This window comes from Bufo bufo, chromosome 7 (genome assembly GCF_905171765.1).
Source record: "Bufo bufo chromosome 7, aBufBuf1.1, whole genome shotgun sequence".
Lineage (NCBI taxonomy): Eukaryota > Metazoa > Chordata > Amphibia > Anura > Bufonidae > Bufo > Bufo bufo.
The window spans coordinates 65,512,376-65,538,141 of record NC_053395.1 but is presented as its reverse complement, the minus strand read 5'-3'; the positions used below and the strand labels follow the sequence as shown (position 1 = coordinate 65,538,141).

The 25,766-nt window shown below is 47.9% G+C and overlaps 1 protein-coding gene across 1 annotated transcript in view; it reads left to right on the top strand.

The window, feature by feature from the left end:
• The first annotated feature begins 7,237 nt into the window (after nucleotides 1–7,237).
• The window catches only part of ATF7IP2 (activating transcription factor 7 interacting protein 2), an 88,286-nt gene continuing 69,757 nt past the window's right edge, over nucleotides 7,238–25,766 (top strand). Inside the window, exon 1 of the mRNA XM_040439412.1 lies at nucleotides 7,238–7,444. Coding sequence (XP_040295346.1) covers nucleotides 7,412–7,444 — 33 coding nt within the window. The 5' untranslated portion in view covers nucleotides 7,238–7,411. The remainder of the gene's footprint in view (nucleotides 7,445–25,766) is intronic.

The following is a 25,766-nucleotide window of genomic DNA, read 5'->3' as shown; positions in this document are numbered from 1 at the left end:
CAGCCGTGCCCCAACTGCCGTCTCCTAGTGCCGCCCAGCTCATTAGTATTCACTGCACTGGGCGGCTTTTTTTTTCTCCTGACGCAGTGAAATCCCGCGCATGCCCAGTACTATGTTCTACTGGAGCTGGAGGGTGCCGGGGACATTATCCGGCGCAGGCACGGAGCGACAAGATGAGGCTGATGCCAGGAAGATAGTACTGGGCATGCGCGGGATTTCGCCTCGTCGGGAGAAAAAAAGATATTGATACAACTAATTTAGTGTAGTTACTACCTTATAATGGTTGTGTGTGTTGGGGGGACAGGGTACGGGGCCCCAAAATGACTTCTCGCACAGGGTCAGGGTTGCCAACCAGAGTGTTTCTTTTTTCTGGTCCACTTATCCTAAAATCACGGACAGCCATCATTTTTTACGGATAAATTGGAAAACCATAATGAATGATAAAGATTATAGTGATACATGTCTATAGGTTTATATACAATGTGGGGATTCGATCTGGTAGTTAGGATTAGGATTAGCGGGTGCAGCACAGAGGCAAAGTACAAGTTCTTGGTCCAAAACATCAGTGTTTATTCACACATGAAAGCGAAACAAAAACGCAAATTGCTTGGTGATCGTTCACACACACATGAAAAGTTCATATACAAAACAGTCACCTTTTCTCCTGGGTGTTAGTTCACACCCTGTTGGAAGTTCTGCCTTGTCTAGTTCACAGGCAGGCATTAGGTGGCCTGTTCGCCCTCAAGCCCTGCTCAAGCCATGGATCCCAGCACAGCCCTCAGATCTTCTGAGCTCCACTGTCAGAGGGAGGTAATCCTCTCCACCTGGCAATGCTGGCTGGTTTTTATGCCTGGCAAAAGACTGCCTGGAACATGGGGAGTAGTCACCCACCCAGCACTTTGACTACTCCCAGTAAGAGCCGCCCCGAATCAGCTATACAGCCATACTAAGTATCAAGGTGTCAAACAGCAACTGCTGCTGACACATAAAAACCGGCTCTCCGAGGCCAGGAACCTCGGTGACACTTACCTATCATCCACGATGATTCCTTGTTGTCACGAGGGTGTCAAGAGCCACACCTGACTCCGTTATACCCGGGGTCAGGAAGTCGCAGCGGGTAGCTGCGCGCTCTATGTCTAATGACAGTGCTGTTTATTAATGGTAGCTTTCTGGGTTTGCCTTGCAATCCTTTTTGGCTCACTCAGGGATCCGTAGCTTCTCCTCCTCAGCTGTTTCTTGTCCAGCAATCCCAACCTCCTTATATTCCCATCTCTCACTTCTCTGGTTGCCAGATATAGAGCTTCCTGCCTGGACTTCTATACTGACCCACTGGAGCTGTGTGGCTGTGTTCCCTGGTTGTTGTTCCAGAACGTTACCCTCCGGATCCCTGTTGGGCCTTGGTGGTCTGCTGTTGTCGCCCACCTGGGATTATATGTTTGTCTGTCCTCTCCTTGGTGCTTTCCTCTTAGTGTCAGTGGTGCGGACTAGTGATCCCACCGCCCCGTTCACTACATAGGGGTCATCTTAGGGAAAGCCAGGGTTTAGGCACGTGATCGGCGTACGGGTGAGGAACCCGTCTAGGGACGTCAGGGCAGTCAGGTGCCAGCCGCAAGGTGAGTCAGGGGTCACCATCTTTCCCTCTCCCTTGGACAGGGCCTTCCCATTTCCCTCCCTTTGCGTGACGCTGGTCATTACATTATATCTGGCCCTTATTTTGTGTAGGTAAAAAAAAAAAAAAAAAACTTTTTCTTTCTACCTACTTAGAATCCAGTATGGATCCAATTGCTGCTTTGTCAAAGCAACTTCAAGGCCTGTCTTTGGAGGTGGCAGGATTGAAGGCGTCGGTCCTCCAGTAACAGCAGCAATTGCTACAGACCGCAAGCCCAGCGGTTGCTACAGGTAACCAGGTTGTTGCGGAACCCAAGGTTGCTCTTCCTGACAGATTTTCTGGGGGAAAGGACAAATTTGTGACGTTCCGTGAGGCCTGTAAATTATATTTTAAACTGCGCCCTTACTCCTCTGGTAATGAAGAACAGCGGGTGGGGGTTGTTATTTCCCTGCTTCAGGGGGACCCGCAATCCTGGGCGTTCTCTTTACCCACTGATTCCCAGGCTCTCCGGTCAGTGGATGAATTTTTTGGGGCCTTAGGTCTCATATAAGATGACCCTGACCGAATCGCACTGGCTGAATCAAAGTTACGGAGACTCCTACAGGGAGAGCGGCCAGTAGAGGAGTATTGCTCAGAGTTCCGTAGGTGGGCTACGGATACCCAATGGAACGACCTGGCTCTCAGGAGTCAGTTCTGCTCTGGGTTATCCGAAAGGATTAAGGATGCGCTTGCGCTGTATGAGACTCCCTTTTCCCTTGATGCGGTTATGTCCCTTTCTATCAGGATAGATAGACGTCTTAGGGACAGATAGAAAAATCCGGAGCAACTGGTAACCCCTCCCAAGCAGCAGTTAGTCTGTATGGACTTAGACGAGCCTATGCAGCTAGGAGGAACTACTCGTCAGGTCCGTCCTCCTGAGGCTCGCCGTAGGCGTGGGGTTTGTTTTTTCTGTGGAGAGAGGGGTCATTTTATTAATGTCTGTCCTTCCTTTCTCAAAAACAAAAGACCGTCGGAAAACTACTAACCCCAGGCTGTGTGGAAGATGTCAGCCGGGGGGTATACGTTTCCTCCATACGAACATCGCAATTTGTGTTGCCAGCGGTTGTTGTTTTTGGTGTTAAGACGGAGACTATTTCTTTTTTTCTAGACAGTGGAGCAGGAGTTAATTTGATAGATGCCCATTTTGCCCACACTATGGGTTTGTCTCTCTGTACGCTACAGAGACCTATTCCCATATTCGCTATTGATTCTGCTCCTCTGTCTCAGAGAAACCTCACTCACATTGTCCATAACTTACACCTTCGTGTAGGGGACCACCATAACGAGTGGCTTTCATGTTATGTTCTAGAGGGGCTTCCCACTCCTGTGGTGTTGGGTCTTCCCTGGTTGGTAGCGCACAATCGAGTGGTGGATTGGCAGGCCAGGGAGATATTGGAGTGGAGTGAGCATTGCAGAGAAAATTGCTTAAATAGCAATTGCTTAGTCGCCTCCATAGCTACCCTACCTACATTTGTTTCGGACTTTGAGGACGTTTTTCCTGAAAAGGGTTGCCAGAAGTTACCACCTCACCGTCCTTATGATTGCCCGGTTAACCTGATTCCCGATGCAAAATTACCCAAGACCAGGTTATATAATCTTTCGGGTCCGGAGAGACAAGCCATGAAAGATTATATCTCCGAGAGCTTGGCTAAGGGACACATCAGACCCTCTTCTTCACCCGTGGCTGCAGAGTTTTTCTTCGTTAAAAAGAAAGATGGGGGCCTGCGTCCTTGCCTAGATTTCCGCGAACTAAACCGGATAACTATCCGAGACCCATACCCTCTTCCTCTCATTCCTGACCTGTTTAATCAGATTGCGGGTGCTAGGTGGTTCTCCAAACTTGATCTTAGGGGGGCCTACAATCTGATTCGTATCAAGGAAGGGGATGAGTGGAAGACAGCTTTTAACACCCCTGAGGGGCATTATGAAAATCTAGTCATGCCTTTCGGTCTGACCAATGCTCCTGCTGTCTTCAAACATTTCGTTAATGACATTTTTAGTCATCTTATCGGCAGGTTTGTGGTGATATACCCAGATGATATTTTAATTTATTTGTCTGATCTGAAAACACATGAGGTGCATGTCAGACAGGTACTGTAGGTCCTACGGACGAATAAATTATATGCTAAAATTGAAAAGTGTGTCTTCGCCGTTTATGAAATACAATTCCTAGGTTATTTATTATCTGCTTCAGGTTTCCGTATGGATCCTAGGAAGGTCCAGGCAATTTTAGATTGGGATCTTCCTGAGAACCTCAAAGCACTGCAACGGTTCTTGGGCTTCGCAAATTTCTATAGAAAGTTCATTAAAAATTATTCGGTGATTGTAAAACCCCTTACTGACATGACTAGGAAGAGGACTAATTTTTCTAAATGGTCTGACGCCGCTAAAATTGCTTTTTCCTCTCTAAAAGAGAGGTTTACCTCGGCACCTGTACTAATCCAACCTGATGTCTCCCAGCCTTTTATTGTTGAAGTTGATGCGTCAGAGGTGGGAGTGGGGGCTGTGCTGTCTCAGGGTCCGTCTCCTGGCAAATGGCGTCCTTGTGCTTTCTTTTCTAAAAAACTATCTGCAGCAGAGAAGAACTATGATATTGGCAATAGGGAACTATTAGCTATTAAACTAGCGTTTGAAGAATAGCATCACTTTTTAGAGGGGGCAATCCACCCCGTCACTGTGATTACGGACCACAAAAACCTTCTGTACCTCGAATCAGCTAAGTGTCTCACCCCTAGAAAAGCTAGGTGGTCGCTATTTTTTACCAGGTTTAACTTTGTTATTCCCTATCGTCCTGGGGCAAAAAATACCAAGGCAGATGCACTATCTCGTTGTTTCCCTGGAGGGGCTAATGTGAGTGATCCGGTACCCATTCTACAAAGAGGAGTGGTTGTCTCTGCGGTACACTCTGTTCTGGAGGGGAAGGTGTTAGAGGCCCAGGGGGACGTCCCGGTCTCTTGCCCCTCAGAGAAATTGTTTGTACCGTTAAACGTGCGTCTCGAATTATTAAAGGAACATCATAATTCGGCACTTGCTGGGCACCCGGGTAGTAAAGCAACCTTGGAGCTATTGTCTCGTCGTTTTTGGTGGCCAAGGTTGCGTCAGGATGTAATGGATTTTGTGTCTTCCTGTTCTACTTGTGCGTGCGCGCGCGCGAAAGTCTCTCATACACGTCCTACAGGGTCTTTATTGCCACTTGTCATTCCCAATAGGCCATGGACACATCTGTCAATGGATTTTATCACTGACTTACCATTGTCTGCGGGTAAAACAGTTATCTTGGTAGTAGTGGACAGGTTTAGCAAAATGGTACACTTCGTTGCGTTACCCGCACTACCTAATGATAAGACTCTTGCTCAGGTACTCATCAGTGAAATCGTGAAGCTTCACGGGGTTCCTTCCGATGTTGTTTCGGATCGGGGAACCCAGTTTATTTCTAAATTTTGGAAAGCTTTTTGTTCCCGTTTGGTGGTACACTTGTCCTTTTCCTCAGCTTTCCATCCTCAGTCGAATGGACAGACTGAGCGTACCAACCAAAACCTAGACATATCTAAGATGTTTTGTGTCTGAAAACCAAGAGGTGTGGTCATCACCGTTAGCCGAGTTTGCCATAAATAATCGCCGTCAGGAATCTACTGGCAAGTCACCATTTCTTGGTGCATATGGTTTTCATCCCCAATTCTGTACTTTCAAAGAGGGTTCCCGAAAAAGAACGGTTTTCGTCATCTCTTTCTTCTGTATGGCAGAAAGTGCAAGCTAATTTGAAAAATATGGGAGGTAAATATAAATGCATGGCTGATAAGAGACGGTCGCCAGGTCCGGACCTAGGAGTGAATGACTATGTTTGGTTGTCTACTAGGAATATTAAATTAAAGGTTCCCTCTTGGAAACTGGGTCCTAGGTTTATTGGCCCTTACAAAATAGTAGCCATCATTAACCCCGTGGCTTTTCGCCTGGAGCTACCTCAGACTTTTAAAATCCATAACGTCTTCCATAAGTCGTTACTCAAGAAGTATGTTCCACCTCTAGAACCGTCACTGCTGCGACCTCCTCCTGTTGTTGTGGATGGTAATCTAGAGTTTCAAATATCCAAAATTGTTGATTCTCGTCGGGTCCGCCGCTCTCTTCAATATCTGGTGCATTGGAGGGGTTACGGTCCCGAGGAAAGAATGTGGGTTCCAGCGTCTGAGGTAAACGCTGACAGGTTAGTTCGGGCTTTTCATGCCTCTCATCCTGAGAGACCTAGTCCTGAGGCCCCTCGTACTGTCACGAGGGTGTCAAGAGCCACGCCTGACTCCGTTATACCCGGGGTCAGGAAGTCGCAGCGAGTAGCTGCGCGCTCTATGTCTAATGACAGTGCTGTTTATTAATGGTAGCTTTCTGGGTTTGCCTTGCAATCCTTTTTGGCTCACTCAGGGATCCGTAGCTTCTCCTCAGCTGTTTCTTGTCCAGCAATCCCAACCTCCTTATATTCCCATCTCTCACTTCTCTGGTTGCCAGATATAGAGCTTCCTGCCTGGACTTCTATACTGACCCACTGGAGCTGTGTGGCTGTGTTCCCTGGTTGTTGTTCCAGAGCGTTACCTTCCGGATCCCTGTTGGGCCTTGGTGGTCTGCTGTTGTCGCCCACCTGGGATTATATGTTTGTCTGTATTGTCTGTCCTCTCCTTGGTGTTTTCCTCTTAGTGTCAGTGGTGCGGACTAGTGATCCCACCGCCCCGTTCACTACATAGGGCTCATCTTAGAGAAAGCCAGGGTTTAGGCACGTGATCGGCGTACGGGTGAGGAACCCGTCTAGGGACGTCAGGGCAGTCAGGTGCCAGCCGCAAGGTGAGTCAGGGGTCACCACCTTTCCCTCTCCCTTGGACAGGGCCTTCCCATTTCCCTCCCTTTGCGTGACGCCGGTCATTACACTTGTACCTTCTTACAACTAATAATAATTCATTACCAGCTGTAAAATGATGATAATTATCACCAAAATAATCTAGTCAAGTCCCACCAACTTCTAAAAATTTTTGGACACATCTATTTTTTTCATGGACACAGGAAAAAAGTTGCTTATTTTTACGGACTGTCCAGAAATTTCAGGACTGTTGGCAACCCTGCACAGGCTGTCATACACCCTAAAGCCGGGCCTGGCACAGAGCCATTTATAGGGTTCAAGGAGCAATACAAAAAATGGCATACTGTTTTTGCACGTTAAAAAAAAACTGAAAACAATCCAACACAGTTTTCCCACAAAGTTATGACATAAAATTACATCTTGAAACGCAAACATGAGCCCAGCCCACACAGCACATCAACATAATGGGAAAATAACTGCCTACCAGAGCGCAATTTAGTAAAAATTTTAAAAAATTTGCCAAATCCTGAAATCCAAAATTAGTCATGTCCATCAAAGTGTTAATAGCAACATTAGAAAGAAATAGAGCTCCATTTCCTGGTGCCAACAGGGGGAGCACGTCCACGGGCCTCGTCTCCCTCCTGTCAGAGCCGTGCTCAGTGACGGGTCTGGTAGTGCCACCCACTCTACTGCTCTCTACTTCCGGCACAATCTAATTCCCCACAAGACCCTCCACAACCCTCAGCTCTTCCATCCATGTGTGTCCGCCGCGCCACTTTGTTCGCGCCACATGAGCCCTGCGTGCGGCCACGCCCCTCCCTCGTGACGCAGCAGCCGAGAGGCGTGGCTGTAATGGTTGACCAAGTTTGGCACCACACGGATACTGTTCTCCACGTGACCGAGGCACAGGAGCAGCGCTAGAGATGGAGGCAGCAGCGGCAGCGAGCGCTGACGAGGTGAGCGGAGAACACGGCCAACCGTGGGGAGTCTCGCTACAACTGGCCGCGGTGTACGTGAGACTGGTAGCCCCGTTATTGCTGTCGCGCTCTTCTTGTCATTGTTTTGTCAATAAAGCTTTGTGGAGTCAAAGTTCTCAGTGATGAGGAGGTTGGACGCTATAATGGTGGTCTCCTCTAGAGTGGGCTCCCTCTGACCTCCACCTAAAGGGTGTTCTAACCTCGGTGACCCCATTTCCGGCTCTCTTATGTGAATACCTTCATATTTCATTATATTCAGACTGGTGACTTCATACATGGTCTCCATTGGTTATACCACTGGGTAGATGCCCCTATTTTCAGTTGAGTCACGGGGTGTCGACGGCGCGTGCTGCGCAGTAGTGGTGGCTGGACCGTTCTATTATGGGCCGGATGTTCCATAAAATGCAGAACGCACGCGGCCAGTATCCGTGTTTTGCAGATGCGTAATTTGAGGACCTAAAAAACGGCTACGGCTGTGTGCATGAGGCCTAAACCGGAGAACTGTCCAAGTAGCTGGTCCTCTAGTGCAGGAGGTGCCCTGTGGTTGGCGCTGTAGTGCCAGGGCTCCATGGTTGGCAGTACTGTAATAAAACTGGGCGCTGTCTTTTGGACCCTGTGGGTCTGCACCACCAGGCATACCTCCTTGTCATTGTTTTACATTTTGCATAGGATGATTCCAAGTCATGCCCAATAGCTCATCCGGGGGGCATCTCTAATATCCTGAGTAGAAAGGGATGCAAATGAGCTCTTGGCAAGCTTCGGCTCTAATGCCACCAGATGTAAGGCTATTTTCACACTAGTGTTAATATTTTCTGGTATTGAGATCCGTCATAGGGTCTCAATACTGTAAAAAAAAAACTCTTCCGTTTTGTCCCCATTCATTGCCAATGGGGACAAAACGTAACTGAACAGAACGGGATGCTCCAAAATGCATTCTGTTCTCGTACCGGAGAACAAACCACATCGTGCTGCTGTTTTCTTTCCGTCCTGGGATAAGGAGGAAGACGGATCCGTCATGACCCACAATGCAAGTCAATGGGATCTGTTTTCTCTGACACAATAAAAAACGGAGCCGTCCCCCATTGACTTTCAATGGTGTTCATGACTGAGCCGTCTTGGCCATGATACAACCGGATCTGTTCATAACGGATGCAGATAGTTGTATTATCAGTAACAGAAGTGTTTTTGCTGAAACCTGCCGGATCCAGTAAAAACGCTAGTGTGAAAGTAGCCTAAAAGGGCAGCTATCCTATAAATCAATGTTCAACCCTTTAAATGGGCCTTGAGACATGACTTGAATATTAAATAAGCCAGCATCTCATCTGCAGACAGCTGTTTCGGGGTGATTGCCCCTCATCGGTGCAGAGAGTACTGGTTTATCTGTGTGAGAGGCCTAGGTCAGAATTTGGGGGGTACTATCCCTCCTTTGGGAGAGAGCACCTTAATCGGTGTGAGGAGACTTATAGGCCATACATGCTCCTCTGGGAAGAAAGGGATGCAAATGAGCTGTTAACAAGCTCTGCCTCTAATGCCACCAGATGTAAGGCAGGTATTCTATAAGTCAATGTTTGACCCTTTAAATAGGCCTTGAGACATGACTCGGATATTAAGCCAGCACCTCATCTGCAGTGTGTACATAGAGGCGAGCAGCACTGGACGGGCTTTCTACCTCCCACTGCCAAGGGATTGCAGTGCAAAGAAGAAATGGGGGTAAGTACTGTGGAGTCATCGGAGGCTCCCTATAAGGGTACATGCACACAGGTTTCCTGATACAGTTTTGGAAGCCAAAGGACCCCCTGCTTAACAGCGGTTTGAGAAGGCGCTGGTGCTCCTGTGAGTGCTTCTTGCTGTTTACCATAGGCCAATGACATCAGGACTAGGGTTGAGCGATTCAGGTTCGGATTGCTGTATCCCAACCCGATTCTTTTAAAAACTTGAGGTGAACGCATTGCACCCGCACTAAATCCTGACCCATTCATTTCTATGGGGCTGTGCACACGAGTGGTGATTTTCGCGCATCACTCGTGCGTTGCGTGAAAATCGCAGCATGCTCTATATTCTGCGTTTTTTACGCAACGCAGGCCCCATAGAAGTGAATGGGGCCTCGCGGAAATCGCAAGCATCCGCAAGCAAGTGCGGATGCGGTGCAATTTTCACGCATGGTTGCTAGGTGACGATTGGGCTGGGGACCCGATCTGTATTATTTTCCCTTATAACATGGTTATAAGGGAAAATAATAGCATTCTGAATACAGAATCCAAAGTAAAATAGTGATGGAGGGGTTAAAAAAAAAAATAATTAACTCACCGAGTCCACTTGATCGCGTAGTTGCGGATCTCTGTCTTCTTCTGTAACATTGAGCTGCCGGCTAAGGTCTTGTGGTGACGTCACATCACATGATCTAATCACATGGTCCCTCACTATGGTGATGAACCATGTGATTGGACCATGTGATGAGCACAGTGACGTCATCAAAGGTTCTATTCCTGTGCACAGCAAAGAAGACAGAAGAGAAGCCGGGCTGCGCGATCAAGTGGATTAAGGTAAGTTAAATATATATTTTTTTTAAACCCCTCCAGCGCTGTTTTACTATGCATTCTGTATTCAGAATGCTATTATTTTCCCTTATAACCATGTTCTAATGGAAAATAATACAATCTACAGAACACCGATCCCAAGCCCGAACTTCTGTGAAGAAGTTCTGGTTTGGGTACTAAACATGCACGGTTTTTCTCACGCGCGTGCAAAACGCATTACAATGTTTTGCACTCTCACGGAAAAATTGCGCATTTTCCCGCAACGCACCCGCATCTTATCCGGGCAAAAAACATGACGCCCATGTGAAAGAGGCCTTAGGGTAGCAGTAATGAGCTTCCTCCATGACAAGGTTGATGGTGCTAGGTAGTTCTGGCGATGAGGGTGGGGTGTCGGACCCCTGGCAATAGGTTACGTATGGCCTATCCTGAGAATAGGCCATCACTTATTACAGGCACCTGTTTAAACGGGTTCTGCAGTTTGTTTTAACTGATGATTTATCCTCTGAGTAGATCATCAGCATCCGATTCGCGGGCATCCAGGACCCCCGCCGATTAGCTGTTTGAGAAGGCAGCGGAGCTCCAGCAGTGCCACGGCCTTCTCACTGGTTACCGCTGGCCCAGTGACTTCACAACTAGTATCAACTGGCCTGGGCGCGGCTAAGCTCTGTTCAGTGCCTTCTCAAACAGCTGATCGGCGGGGGTCCCGGAGGATAGATCATCAGTTAAAACGAACTGTAGAACCCCCTTTAAGGGCTCATGCACACGACTGCTACCTGTTTTGGGTCCACAAATTGCAGATCTGCAAAACACCGATACCGGCCAAGTGTGCTCCACCTTTTATGGAACATCCTGCTGTCTATAGAACCGTCCTATCCTTGTCCTTAAAACAGACTAGAATAGGACATGTTCTATATTTTTTTTATTTTTTTTGCAGGGCCACGGAACGGACATACGGATGCAGACAGCACACGGGTGTGCTTTCCGCATCTTTTGCGGCTCCATTGAAGTGAATGGGTACGCATCCGACCTGAAAAAATGAGGATCAGATTCGGACCAAAAATACGTTCATGTGCGTGAGCCCTAAAAGAGAGAAAAGTATCAAGGGGCGGATTCTTCTTGTCCGCTTTTGTGAACCCACACCAGCATCAGAACCTGAATGTGTATGGATTTGGAGAGTACTATCGCTCCTTGTGGGGAGAGCGCGCCTTAAAGGCGTTTTGTCACCAGAATTAACCCTATTAAACTAGCTGACATTAGCTAGCCTATCCCTACTTTTATCTATACTCCAGAAATATAACTTTTACAATATGCTAATTAGCCTCTTGGTGCAGGGGGGGGCGTTGCCCCTGCTCCTAGAGGCTCCGTTCTCCCACCTCTGGCCACGCCCTGCTACACTAGATTGACAGGGCCAGGCAGCCTTCACCTCCAACTGTAGGCCTGTGCGCTGGGGAAATCTCACACCATTCAGTATTCGGCGCAGTGAGGCAGCCGGCGAGCGCCCTTCACTCGCTGCACCAAATACTGAACAGGACGGCGCAGGCGTGAGACTTACACGGCAGTAGGAGACCAATGCTGCCTGGCCCTGTCAATCAAGTGTAGCAGGGCGTGGCCAGAGGTGGGAGAACGGAGCCTCTAGGAGCAGGAACAACGCCCCCCTGCTCCTCGAGGCATATTATAAAAGTTATATTTTCTGGAGTAACGGGGGCATAGATAAAACATCGCTAATGTCAGCTAGCTTAATAGGGTTAATTCTGGTGACAGAATCCCTTTAATCGGTGTGAGGAGACTTATAGGCCATACGTGCTCCTCTGGGAAGAAAGGGGACAAAGCTCTTACCAAGCTTCGCCTCTAATGCCACCAGATGTAAGGCATCTATCCTAGAAGTCAATGTTTGGCCTTGAGACATGACTCGGATGTGTACGGGCAGTCTAAAGGCATTTGTAAAAAGCTTTGATCACAATGGTATATGAAATATGAGGACATTGGGAAACCTCATGTTGTGCAATAGCTGAAGTCATCAGCACACAGGACTGTTACATAAGTGGCTCTCCGTGGTTGTCTTCAGGGATGGCATCTGTGCAGCACCTCGCCTCTTCTGTGCACTGTGATCTGTTATTACAGCTCTCCGCCGAGATTAGTCCTCTGCGCGAGCAGCTGATACAGCGTCAATAACACGTGTATACTGTATATGTGGTCTTTGTGTGTTAGTAAAGAGATGCACAAATGGTTTTTTTTTTTGGGGATTTCATTTTTTTGCTGTTTGGCCTGAAAGCCACGTTCACAGAGCTTGTATGCTGGAGTATGGCCCAGCATGGAAGCGATGCTTTTTGGGAACTGTATGGAGCGATCATTCAAGCATTTGGCAGTCCAACTCCATCTCTCCCAGCAGAAACCGTTCTAGACTGCTCCTGATGGACAGCGAAAACACATCACCTGTCACATAATGACCGTGCTGCCACTTCTGGAGGGGAAGCCATAACTGTGACAATTGTCCTTGGGGTGGCGAGTGCTGCGACTGCTAGGGAACTTAAAAGGGTTGTCTAAGATTAGAAAAATATGCTTTGTGCTTGGGGTGCTGCTTTCTTCCAAAAACACCACCACCCAGTCCATGGCGCTTGTCTGGCATTGCACTTCGGCTCTGTTGGAGTCAGTGGGGTGCTGGCGCTGTTTATGGAAGAAGCAGCTGTGTTTTTCTCATCCTGGATAACCCTTTTAAGAAGTGGTGGGGCCTGCTTTGTTGAATGGGTTAGGCCTCTTTCACACAGACAGCAGAGCAATCTGGCAGAGGAGCAGCTTGCCGGAGGTCTCCAGGTCCAGCCTAGTCAGATAGTGGCTCGTGCCCGCCAGACCCCATAGACTATAATGGAATGTTGCTGCTCCTGACACTTGGTCGAACAAATATTGTAGCGTGCAACAATTCTTGTTCTTCTGAATACCAGCATTAGTGCCTGGGAGCGGCTAGATCCCCGCTGGTTCCCCTTATAGTCAATAGGCTCCGGTGGTGAACCGCGGTATTCAGTTACACTGGATTTGTAGAAGCTGGCAGGCTGTTCCTTTGCCAGATTGCTCTGCTGCCTGTGTGAAAGTAGCCTAAGTGAACAGGAACCTATGGGGCACAATATTTAGTACTAGAGGAGCACACAGCTGTAACTACCAAGGCAAGTTGTGTTTTGCCTACTGGGGGACGATGAGCCTCACCAGGCTGAGCATTCCCTGTTGCATTATGGACCCAGTCATACAGAGCATCATTGGCTCTTAACTTTAGGTGTTTGCTCCTAGACCTGGCTAAGATTTGTCCAGGCCTGGCATATTTGTGCAAGAGCAGTTATATTAAGACATGAGTGCACAATCCTGTCGCTTGTCACAGGGTATTTTTATAGTTTGAGCATGCAAGTAGTGGAACAAGAATTAAAGGGGTTGTCCGGGTTCAAAGCTGAACCCGGACATATCCCCATTTTCACCCAGGCAGCCCCCCTGACTTGAGCATCGGAGCAGTTCATGCTCCGATGCTCTCATTTGCCCTGCGCTGGAGTTCCGGTGATGTACCAGGCTCTCCATGGGGCTGCCAGGAAGCCCAGTGACATCACCGGCACTGATGGGCAGGCTTTAGAGCTGCCATAGCCTGTAAAATGCCTAGGGCAGCGCTAAAGCCCATCAGAGCGAGTGATGTCACCGAACAGACTGCTTGGCAGAAGCCTCCGCCCGGCGGTGTGTTATTGTAAATAAGAGAACTTGCCCTGTGCAATCTAGCGCAGGGCAAGGGAGCGCATCGGAGCATGAAATGCTCCGATGCTAACATCAGGGGGGCTGCCTTCGCCGAAATTATGGATATGTCCGGGTTCAGCTCTGAACCTGGACAACCTCTTTAATTCTTCAGACTGAAGCACTAAGTGGTAGGTATCATTACATTCAGAGCTAGGCTCTAAACCCGGACAACACCTTTAAATAAAAACCTGGGCAGCCTCTTTAAAAAGTCTAAAGTAACAATCATTACTCACCCCTTTCCCTTCTGTGATGAGCTTTGGTCCTCCCTGCTGTTTGCTTCCTGGCTTCAGCGGTGCATACCGGTCAGTTCTGCAACCAATCATTGCCCCCAGCGTTGAAGTCCCATGTACTGCTGAGGCCAGTGATTGGCTGCACAGTGAACTGTGTGCACAGAACGTCACCACTGCAGCCATGAAGATTATTTCAGTGGCAGGTAGGGCTGAGCTCAGTTCTGGCAGCTGTAGGGGAGAAAAGGGATGAGTATTGATTATTTTGTTATGTTAGCCAATTTACGGGGGCTGCTTTTTTATTTAACCCCTTCTGGACCTCCGCCGTACATGTATTGTGGAAGTCCGGTCTTTAAAGATGGCGTCAGCACACGAGCACACTGCTGAGTTTCTGCAGTTTTAAATAGCGGAGTCCTGGGGCTAATGTCTGTGATTGGTAATAATGCCAATCGCAGACATTTAACCACCTCCCGACCGCCAAAGCAGGGATGCGTCCTGCAGGCGGCCGGGTTATTCCTCCTGGACGCATCGTCGCATCATCTCGCGAGACGCGAGATTTCCTGTGAACGCGCATACACAGGAGCGTGCGTTCACAGGATCGGAAGGTAAACGAGCTGATCTACAGCCTGCCAGCGGCGATCATTCGCTGGCAGGCTGTAGATGCGATATTTTTTTTATTTTATTTTTTAAGCCCTGAAAGGGGTCCCTTTTGCTTGGATCGACCACCAGAGGACACAGGCAGCTCTGTAAGTAGCACCAAGCACCACACTACACCCCCCCCCCCCCCCCCCCCGTCACTTATTAACCCCGGACACCCCATATAGACTCCTTGATCACCCCCCTGTAAGGCTACATTCAGACGTCCGTATGTGTTTTGCGGATCTGCAAAACACGGGCACCGCGCATCCACAAAGCACGGGCAATGTGCTTTCCGCTTTTTGCGGATCCGCACATTGCCAGAACTATATAGAAAATGCCTTTTCTTGTCCGCAATTGCGCACAAGAATAGGACATGTTCTATAGGCTCTACAAAAAACGCAGTGTTCGCCCGATCAGGCCTGATCTTGTGCGCACACTTGCGTTCAGTCCGCCCCACCGCAGTGACAGAATTTTTTTTTTTTTCTGATCACTGCAAAAACACTGTAAAATCGCTGCGGCGCTATAGAGATCACTTTTGAGGGGCATGGCGAGTTCATAGAAGATTTTTTTTTTTTGCCACAAGTTAGCGGAAATTGATTTTTTATTTTTTTTGTTTTTTTCTTACAAAGTCTCATATTCCACTAACTTGTGACAAAAAATAAAATCTTACATGAACTCACCATACCCCTCACGGAATCCAAATGCGTAAAAATTTTTAGACATTTATATTCCAGACTTCTTCTCACGCTTTAGGGCCCCTAAAATGCCAGGGCAGTATAAATACCCCACATGTGACCCCATTTTGGAAAGAAGAAAAGAAGACACCCCAAGGTATTTCGTGAGGGGCATGGCGGGTTCATGTAAAATTTTATTTTTTGTCACAAGTTAGTGGAATATGAGACTTTGTAAGGGTACTTTCACACTTGCGGCAGGACGGATCCGACAGGCTGTTCACCATGTCGGATCCGTCCTTCCGCTATTTCGCCGGACCGCCGCTCCGTCCCCATTGACTATAATGGGGGCGGAGCTCCGGCGCAGCACGGCGAAAGCCGCCGGACTAAAAAGTCGGACATGCAGGACTTATTAGTCCGGCGGCTTTCGCCGTGCACCGCCGTGCTGCGCCGGAGCTTCGCCCCCATCTCCATTAAAGTCAATGGGGACGGTGCGGCGGCACGGCGAAATAGCGGAACGACGGAACCGACATGGTGAACAGCCTGTCGGATCCGTCCTGCCGCAAGTATGGGTATATGTAAAAATACACCCCAAAACACATTGACCTACTTCTTCTGAGTACGGCGATACCACATGTGTGACACTTTTTTTGCAGCCTAGGTGCGCAAAGGGGCCCAAATTCCAATGATTATCTTTACGATTTCACAGGGCATTTTTTACGCATTTGGATTCCAAACTACTTCTCACGCTTTAGGTCCCCCTAAAATGCCAGGGCAGTATAAATACCTCACAAGTGACCCCATTTTGGAAAGAAGACACCCCAAGGTATTTCATGAGGGGCATGGCAAGTTCATGTAAAATTTTATTTTTTGTCACAAGTTAGTGGAATATGAGACTTTGTAAGAAAAAAATAATAATAATAATTTTCCCGTAACTTGTGACAAAAAATAAAAACTTCCATGAACGCACTATGCCCATCAGAGAATACATTAGGGTGTCTACTTTCCAAAATGGGGTCATTTGTGGGGTGTTTGTACTGTCTGGCCATTGTAGAACCTCAGGAAACATGACAGGTGCTCAGAAAGTCAGAGCTGCTTCTAAATGCGGAAATTCACATTTTTGTACCATAGTTTGTAAACGCTATAACTTTTGCGCAAACCAATAAATATAGACCTATTGCATTTTTTTTTTATCAAAGACATGTAGAACAATAAATTTAGAGAAATTTATATAGAAATGTAGTTTTATTTGAAAAATTTTACAACAAAGTGAAAAATTTCATTTTTTGGCATATCAAAAAATGTCAGCAGCAATGAAATACCACCAAATGAAAGCTCTATTAGTGAGAAGAAAAGGAGGTAAAATTCATTTGGGTGGTAAGTTGTATGACTGAGCAATAAACCGTGAAAGTAGTGTAGTGCAGAATTGTAAAAAGTGGTCTGGTCATTAAGGGGGTTTAAGCTAGGGGGGCTGAGGTGGTTAACCTAATTTTAGAGCGCAGAAACATGAAAGCCTCACGCTTCCTGACCCGGGCTGTCTTCCTGTGGCTGAGATTGGCAAAGGCAATCCATACTACTAATAGGCCAGAGCTTGTACAAGGCTTCCAGGCTTATTATTCGTAAATAACGATGCTGGCCTGCAGGTGGCAGCACTCATGGGCGGACTGGCCATAGACCCTACAGGGATATTTTCCCCTCACCCATGACGGCACCCCATGCGACCAGGGACCTCCCATCCGGGACAGGAAACCTGAGAAGATAAAAGGTTCACACCCCCACCAAGCACCAGTTCAGGTTTCCTGTCCTCCGGATGGGAAGTCTCTGGGAAGCTCATGTTGGTTCACGTTGGTTCTTACCTACAGCCGGGGGGAGGCCCAGGTTCTTATCCGGTGGGTGGCCCCCCCCAGGTGGCGTCAAGCTCTCCGGGGCTGCTGCCTACAGTCTGGGCTCTTCCCCCACATTCCGGCGCTGGCCTGAGGAAGCCACCGTGGCCGTGTTCAGGCGGCTTCTCTCCTTGCTCCCGGGTTGCCTGTCTTCCTGTCGGCGTCGGAAGGGGCGTCTGCGCGTGCGCACGCCCCGACGCGGGGGGCGGGGCTTAACCCGGAAGTCGGGTTGAACGCCGATGTGTGCCCTGGCGCGTCTTTTAAAATATAAATGGGGCAGAGGGGGGGAACCCAGCCGACTGATGTGGCACACAGTGTGGTGCTGAAGAGGCTCTTTGCGGTCAGCAAGATGTCGGAGCCTACAGACGGACGCGCCGAACCCCTGGAACCCTCAAGGCCCGCGAGTCCGGTACCAGTCCTGAGGAGTGGGGGCTAAAGAAGGCTGGTGAGATATATCCTTCTTTATTAATGGGGTGTTATCTGCTTGATTTGTGTAGGTGGCAAAGCCCCCCAAAAAAGCGGCCTCAAAGACGAAGCATAAGGAGTGTGCAGGATGTAAGACCCCCCTAGCTTCCTCCTATTCTAAGCCGTTATGCACCCCATGTATTGATAAATTGGTGGCAGAGGAGTCACGGAGTCTTTCCAGGAATATGCGATCTTTAATAAGATCTGAAGTGAAAGCATCCCTTAAATCCTTAACTACGAATCGCCCGCAGTCTCCGGGAAGATCTCCGGATATGAGGGGTTCGGATATAGACCGCTCTGACGCGGAGGAAAGAGAAGCAGGCCAGTTACTCTCTGATGATAATACTTCATCAGCAGAAGAAGAAACGGGGATCCCTTTTCTCGCCTGAAGATACCCAAAACCTCCTTAAAGCGGTCAGAGCGACGATGCAATTAGAAGAGGTGAAACAGCCTAAATCAACTGCAGACGTTGCCTTTCAGGGGTTAGGTCCCAGAAAGCAGAGAGTTTTTTCCGTTCATGAGAATGTGCAGGCATTAATTAAAAAGGAATGGAAGAATCCTGATAGGAAATTTTTTATTCCAAGCTCTGTCAAAAGGAAATATCCCTTTGATGAAAAGGTAGCAGCCTGTTGGGACAAGGCCCCTATTGTTGATGCTCCGGTGGCAAAGATTGCCAAGAAGTCTGCTCTTCCGTTCGATGACCTGGGTAACTTATCCGATCCTCTGGATAAAAAAGCGGATTTTTATTTGAAGAAGGCCTGGGAATCATCCTCTACCTGCTTGAGGCCGGCGGTTGCAGCGTCATGGGACTCTAGGTCACTACATATCTGGCTGGAACAGCTGGAACAGCATCTCAGTGAGAAGAAACCAAGAGAAGAAGTTCTGGCCTCTCTTCCCACCTTTTTTAAGGCTGTTGATTTTTTAGCCGATGCCTCCACAGATATAGTTAGGTTTTCAGCCAGATCTTCCGCCTTATCCAATGCAGCTAGAAGAGCTATTTGGCTGAAGTCCTGGAAGGCGGATCAGGGTTCTAAGGCTAGGTTATGCGCTATCCCCTGTGAGGGTGACAGGCTCTTTGGGTCTTCCCTTGATGATATACTTGAAAAAGCCTCAGATAAGAAGGGTTTTCCAGCTCCTCAACGCCCCCCCTTTTTTCGTAGATACCAAGGCAAAAGGCAAAGGGGTAGGCAGTATGATAAAAGGGAAAAGGATAGATTTCCTAAGAAATCCGGAGGTTTCCTTTTTAAACCCCAAGATCAAAGGCCCAAAGATAAGCAATGACGCCGAATCCCAGGTAGGGGGAAGGTTATCACTCTTTCTCCCAGCCTGGAAAAACATAACCAAGAATGGCTGGACCCTGGGGGGAATTGGAGAAGGGTTCCGGCTGGAGCTTGTGACCCGTCCCCGGGACTCGTTCAGGCTAACAGATTACCCCAAGGATCTAGTCAAGAGACAGGCCTTAGAGTCAGAAGTCCTGCTACTTCTGCGGAAAGGGGTGGTTGTCCCGGTTCCGCAGGCAGAGAGGGGCAGGGGTTTTTACTCTCCTCTTTTTTTTAGTAAAAAAACCCAATGGATCCTTTCGGGTAATCCTGAACCTGAAGAAATTAAACAAATTCCTCAGCTACAAAAGATTCCGCATGGAGACCATAAGGACGGCCATAGATCTACTATCAAAGAATTGCTGGATGGCGACTCTGGACTTAGAGGACGCGTACTACCACGTGCTAATACATGCGTCCTCCCAAAAATATTTAAGGACAGCAGTCTGGGTTCAGGGAGAATGTCTACACCTGCAATACAGAGCCCTCCCCTTTGGGGTTTCTCAAGCCCCCAGAATCTTCACGAAGGTGATTGCGGAAGTAGCCTCCTTCCTAAGATTGTCAGGGGTTCCGTTGCTGCCATACTTGGACGACTTCCTGTTTATTTCCCAGACCAAAGAGGGCTTGATTCAAAACATCGAGGGTTCCTGCGCCCTGTTAAAGAGCCTGGGCTGGAAAATAAATTGGAAGAAGTCTTGCCTAACTCCATCCCAGAGTTGTGTATTTTTAGGCATCCTTTTAGACTCCCGAGTAGAAAAGTCCTTCCTCCCGTCCGCCAAAATATTCTCCATCAGAGAGCATGTTTTGGATCTTTTCAGATCCTACCTCTGCTCGTTCAGGAGGGCAATGGCAGTGCTGGGCCACCTGACAGCAACCTTTCCAGCGGTCCTATATGCACAGGCTCATACAAGGAAGCTACAGTCATGCATCCTGCGCCAATGGGACGGCTGCAAGCAGTCGTTGGACCGGCTTTTCCACTTATCCGCAGAGGCGAGAATGTCTCTTCTTTGGTGGACTGTGACAGAGAATCTCTCAGCAGGAGTACCATGGGTCTTTCGGGATCCCATTGTAATAACAACGGACGCCAGCCCGTGGGGTTGGGGGGCCCACTCGGAGAACAAGGGTTGGCAAGGGAGGTGGGATTTAAACACCAGGAAAGCCACCTCGAACCTCAAAGAACTGAAAGCAGTAGAGATGGCCTTAAAAGCAATAGCTCCAGACATATCCTTCAGAAACATAGTTCTATACTCAGACAACTTGACTACAGTGGCATACATCAACCATCAAGGCGGAACAAGAGTACCTTCTCTGGCAATACTCTGTCACCAGATCTTTCAGCTGGCGGAGCAGAGACATCTATCTCTGTCGGCAGTCCACATAAAGGGGAAAGAAAACATAGTAGCCGATTTTCTGAGTCGCACCCAGCTAAAGCAGGGGGACTGGTGCCTAAACTCAGAAGTCTTCTCCCAGTTAACACAGAAGTTCGGCCTCCCTACGATCGACTTATTTGCCTCCAGAAAGAACAGGAAAGTGGAAAGGTTCTTCTCCATAAATCGTCTGGACGATCCAACAGCTTTAGACGGTTTAGCACAGGACTGGACTCAGGAGGAGGGTTATGCCTTCCCTCCATTTTCCCTAATTCCGCAGGTCCTGAAAAAAGTCCAGAGGGAGAGAGCAACGATTACCCTAGTGGCCCCAGTGTGGCCGAAAAGGTCCTGGTACTCCTGCCTCCTAGACCTAGCAATAGCCCCCCCTTGGGTTCTCCCCCCTCGGGAGGATCTATTATATCAAGGCCCGATCCTGCATCCCAGTCCAGGAATTCTGCATCTGGCAGCATGGAGGCTGAGAGGGAGATTTGGTTAGGTCGGGGTCTGTCCCAATCTGTAGTTTCCACCATTTTGGGAAGTAGGAAGGACGCCACGGCCAGAAAATATAATAAGATCTGGGAAGTCTTTTCCTCCTTTTTAGGGATCAGTCCTGACCCCTTTTCTCCTCCCAGATGTCTCTAGGGTTCTAGATTTTTTACAAGCTGGCTTGGATAAGGGGCTTAGGGCTTCCACCCTAAGAGTACATGTGGCAGCCTTGAGTTACTTCTTCGATTCCCAGCTGGCCCTGCATCCTTGGGTTAGAAGGTTTCTGTCGGCAGCCTCCAGGATCCGCCCTTCGATAAGACCCTTGTCCCCTCCTTGGGACCTAAACACGGTCTTGACGGCCCTGTCACAGAAACCTTTTGAGCCCCTGTCAGATTTGCCATTGAATATGCTCTCATTTAAGATGTCCTTTTTACTGGCCATTACTTCAGCTAGGAGGATCTCAGAGATTCAGGCTTTCTCGGCTTTTCCTCCTTATACCCAGGTCTTGGATGACAAAGTTATCATTAGGCCTCTCCCGTCCTTCCAGCCAAAGGTGGTTTCGGACTTCCATAGAAGTCAGGATGTTGTCCTTCCATCTTTTTGCCCTAATCCCTCTAATAGTTTAGAAAGGGAGTATCATTGCCTAGATGTCAAAAGATGTCTGCTTGCTTATTTAGAGTCTACCTCGGCCTGGAGGTTGGATGAAAACCTCCTTATTCAGTTTTGGGGTAGAAATAAGGGGCGGAAAGTGTCCACGGCGGTTATTGCCAGATGGGTTAAAAGGGCCATTTCCGAGGCCTATTCAGCGCAGGGTCTCTCTCCCCCTTCAGGGTTTGGAGCCCACTCCACTCGAGCGGTAGCTACGTCCTGGGCCGAGAAGGCGGATGCCTCCCTGGCCCAAATTTGTAGAGCAGCAACTTGGAGCTCTCAACATACCTTTTTAAAACATTACAGGCTCCATCTTCATGCGGATTCCGCCTTTGGTAGGAAGGTGCTTCAGGCGGTTGTCCCCCCCTAATTTCTCATTAATAGTCTATCTCGCATGGGGTGCCGTCATGGGTGAGGGGAAAACAACATTGCTTACCGGTAATTGTTTTTCTCGATACCCATGACGGCACCCCCGAAATTTTCCCTTCCCTATAATAGAAGTTATATTTAAAAAAAAAAAAAAAAAAACTAAAAAGCCTTTAGTTGTCCTTTATTAGATTATATGCGGAGTAGCCCGCTACTTCCTTATTGGTTTCTGAGAGTTCTCTCTCAAGTATTGAAGAGATATAATGTACCGTATTGGATCTCTCTCTCTCTATTTTTCTTACGTGTATTCACCTCCGGAGTACTGTTTATTACTATCACTGGTGCTTGGTGGGGGTGTGAACCTTTTATCTTCTCAGGTTTCCTGTCCCGGATGGGAGGTCCCTGGTCGCATGGGGTGCCGTCATGGGTATCGAGAAAAACAATTACCGGTAAGCAATGTTGTTTTCCTGTGGGTCGAGGTCCACTCAAGCCCTCTTGGCCGCCAGCCTTGTAAATAAAGATTTGATGCTCTCAGCTATAATCAATTCCACACCACAGGCCAATTTACACTACATGTGGATGAGATCTTTTAGGAGTATTCTAGCTGTGCAAAGTTGAACTTGTTACACCAGGGATGCCCAACCTGCGGCCCTCCAGCTGTTGCAAAACCACAAGTACCAGCATGCCCGGACAGCCTACAGCAGGGCATGATGGGAGTTGTAGTTGAGCATGCCTGTGTTACACCATTTCACAGAATTGTTCGCAATAACGCCTGTGCAAGTAATTTAACTCTTTCGGCCTGTCTAGTCTGTTCAGTCCTTGCCGCTCGCACCATTAATCCCAGTGCAGGTGTCTGAACAGAATACACATGGTGCGCTGATAGAGATCTCCAGATCAGTGGATTAAAGCCAGGCCCCTGCCTCAAGATCCGGCATATGAGATAACGCTGATGCCACAGTCAATAGCAACCGTGGCATTAGAGGGAATGGACTCACTCTGCCATCATCAGCCGTGGGAACCAGGGGCCTAACAAACTCCCACAGGCCCGCCATAACTGTTTGTCTATTAGCTTGTGCCACAGACACTGCCCAATAGACTGCTTGTTACTGGTACAGTGATATGTTATAATGCATTGGTATACAGGTGATACTACTGCATTATAAACACAACAGCCCCTAATGAAAGAAAAAAAAAAGTTTATAAAGTTTATAAAAAAAAAAAAAAAAAAATTTCATAAAAAGTGGTTTTAGTTATAAAGTAATGGGAAAAAAAACACCCGCACACACACATATCGCACCGCATTTGGCACTACTCTTATAGTACAGATATCATGTTACTTAAACTGTCCCAAAGTAAAAAAAAAAAAAAAATAGAATTTTTGATTTTGTAATTCCCATCCCCCCAGTGATTCTCACAATGGTCACTGAAATAACTTGAAACTGACAAAATCGGCTAATAAAAATCAGACATTACTTTTGATTTGTGGTGAATCATAATTCAAAAGCAATGTCTGATTTCTGTTAGCTGATTTTCAGTAAACTTTTTTTACTTTTGTCAGTTTCTGATTATTTCCATGACCCTTGTGGGTTTTTCTTGATGAAGGGTAAGAGCAAATTGTTCTGTGTATATTTCCCGTGTTGTCTACCAGGGCCTTTGAAGTCGCCAGTCACACCTTACCAGATAAGACAGGGCTAGCATAAAAGGTCATGAATACAGTATCCAGATCCTCCATAGTGACATCACAGGATGGGGGATCGATATTGAAAGAGATTGTTGTGATGTTTAAGGGATTATCCAATTTCACAAACCACCCCCCCATGTGCCAGGCCGCTCACAGGGAATATACTTACCCCGCTCACTGCGCCACTCCTGGTCCCCGCAGCACCGCTGCTGCTTCTCCCTGTACACGGGGGGGGGAACAGCCAATGGCAGGCGGGGACAGGGGCGAGCCTCCCTAGTGTCACCCGCGATGCTAGGGAGGCTCATCCCCGTCCCCACCTGTCATTGGCTGCTCCTCCACACCGACACCGGATGTTTTCATTCGTGTACAGGGAGAAACAGCAGCGGCGGAGCAGGGTGGCCCGGCATATGTTTGTGAAATTGGATAACGCCTTTAAATACTTTTGCGTTAAAGACAAAAGTATTATAGCAGTGATACCTTTTTATTGGCTAACCAAAAAACATTTTTCCCATTTTACCACCATGACGGCAAAATAGGAGATTGACCCCTGACCTCTGTAGGGGCAGGGAAACAGAGAAAGGTTAAATTGCCCCCGCCCCCCACCCTCTTCAGTGTTTTCCTGCCCCTATAGTGGACAGGTCAGAGAAAGGCCTCTCTGGTTGTCAGGGAGAAGAAGCTGGATCTAATACCTGGGCAGCGTGGACTCATCGATTAGCCGGAGCCTCCCTTGACTAGGGAATCGCTGCGAGATAATACCTCGCATCTGTTTATTGGATGCCTGTGTCCGGCGCGGGTTGCGCGCATGCGTCTTCCTTTTCCCGCCGGAGTCCCCCACGTGATGGAGGCGTCTGTCGTCACTTCCGGTGACGTAATGATTCGGAGGACAACAACATTTAATGCAACAGCTCTCTGCGAACCAAATAAAGTGCAAAAACATATTGTAATGCTAATGCTATGCTAAGCTAATAAAGTAGGGATGCTTGGCAAATACATTTTGTACAAAATTATTTGAGTCCGTCTGCCGCATGTCAAGGCAATCTCTGTAAGACGGGAACCTAACCAAAGGGGACCCAGCATGCATGTGGAACCTACACCCCCTGAATTTCATGGTCGCTGTCATGGCACTTAACAGGTAGAACTTAGTGTTAGGTTCCCGTCTTACAGAGATCACCTTGACGTGCGGCAGAAGGGCTCAAATAACTTTGTATAAAATGTATTTGCCAAGCATCTCTACTTTATTAGCATAGCATTAGCTTTACAATATGTTTTTGTACTTTATTTGGTTTGCAGAGAGCTGTTGCATTATATGTTGTGGTGTTTTGTGTTTTCAGTCATAGCAGCGTGCACCTGCGCATTGGGATGTGCTGACCAACCCCTTTTGCGTTTCCCTTGTAATGATTTGGAGGGGCGTTCCAGAAGTGTTTCACCGGCGGCAAATTAAAAAATGCAGGAAGCCATGTGGATTCTGATCGGAGGATCACATCCACAGAGATGTCTGCACCTGAGCAGCCTAGAGAGCTGGACACTCCTGCATCGGTGACAAAGTCCCCACATGGGGAAACACTAACTGCATACTAATTATAGTATGGGAGCTTACATAAGAGAAAATGTTCTTAGAATATACACTCTGTTAAACAGAGAGATATATTGGCTGATTGTTCCTCTCTTCTCAATAGGGTGCTAAGAAGGCGCAAAAGACCCTGAGCACTATTCTAAAAAATTGTGCAAGGAACAACCATCAATGATGGAGGAACTTGGAGGAACTTAGAACACTAATTCGTGATGAAGTTAAATCCTCCCTGACTTTACTAAAAGACGCCAGTCCGGGTCCTCTTCCTCCAAAGAGACAGAAAATGGCGGTCCCTTCCTCCGTCGAATCAGAGGATGAAATGTACGAAGCCGAGCCTTCAAGGCGGACGAAGACCCCCTTTCTAAAGGGAAGATTGTAGAGGACGCAAAAAATGTCTACTTCTCTTCTGAGGAAATGGCGGCCACAATGGGCATTGAAGAGGTCCAGAAGCCAAACTCAATTCGGGAAGAGATGTTCAGGGTGTTAAGACCTAAAAGATTAAAGGTCTTCCCATAAATGAGAATATAAAGGAGATGATTCTAGACGAATGGTCAGAACCAGAAAATTGCTTGGGTATTTCGAGAGAATTTAGAAACCGGCTCCTGTTTGATCCCTCAGAGTCAAAATTGTTTGTCGATATTCCGAAGATTGATGTGCAGGTAGCGAAGGTAAACAAA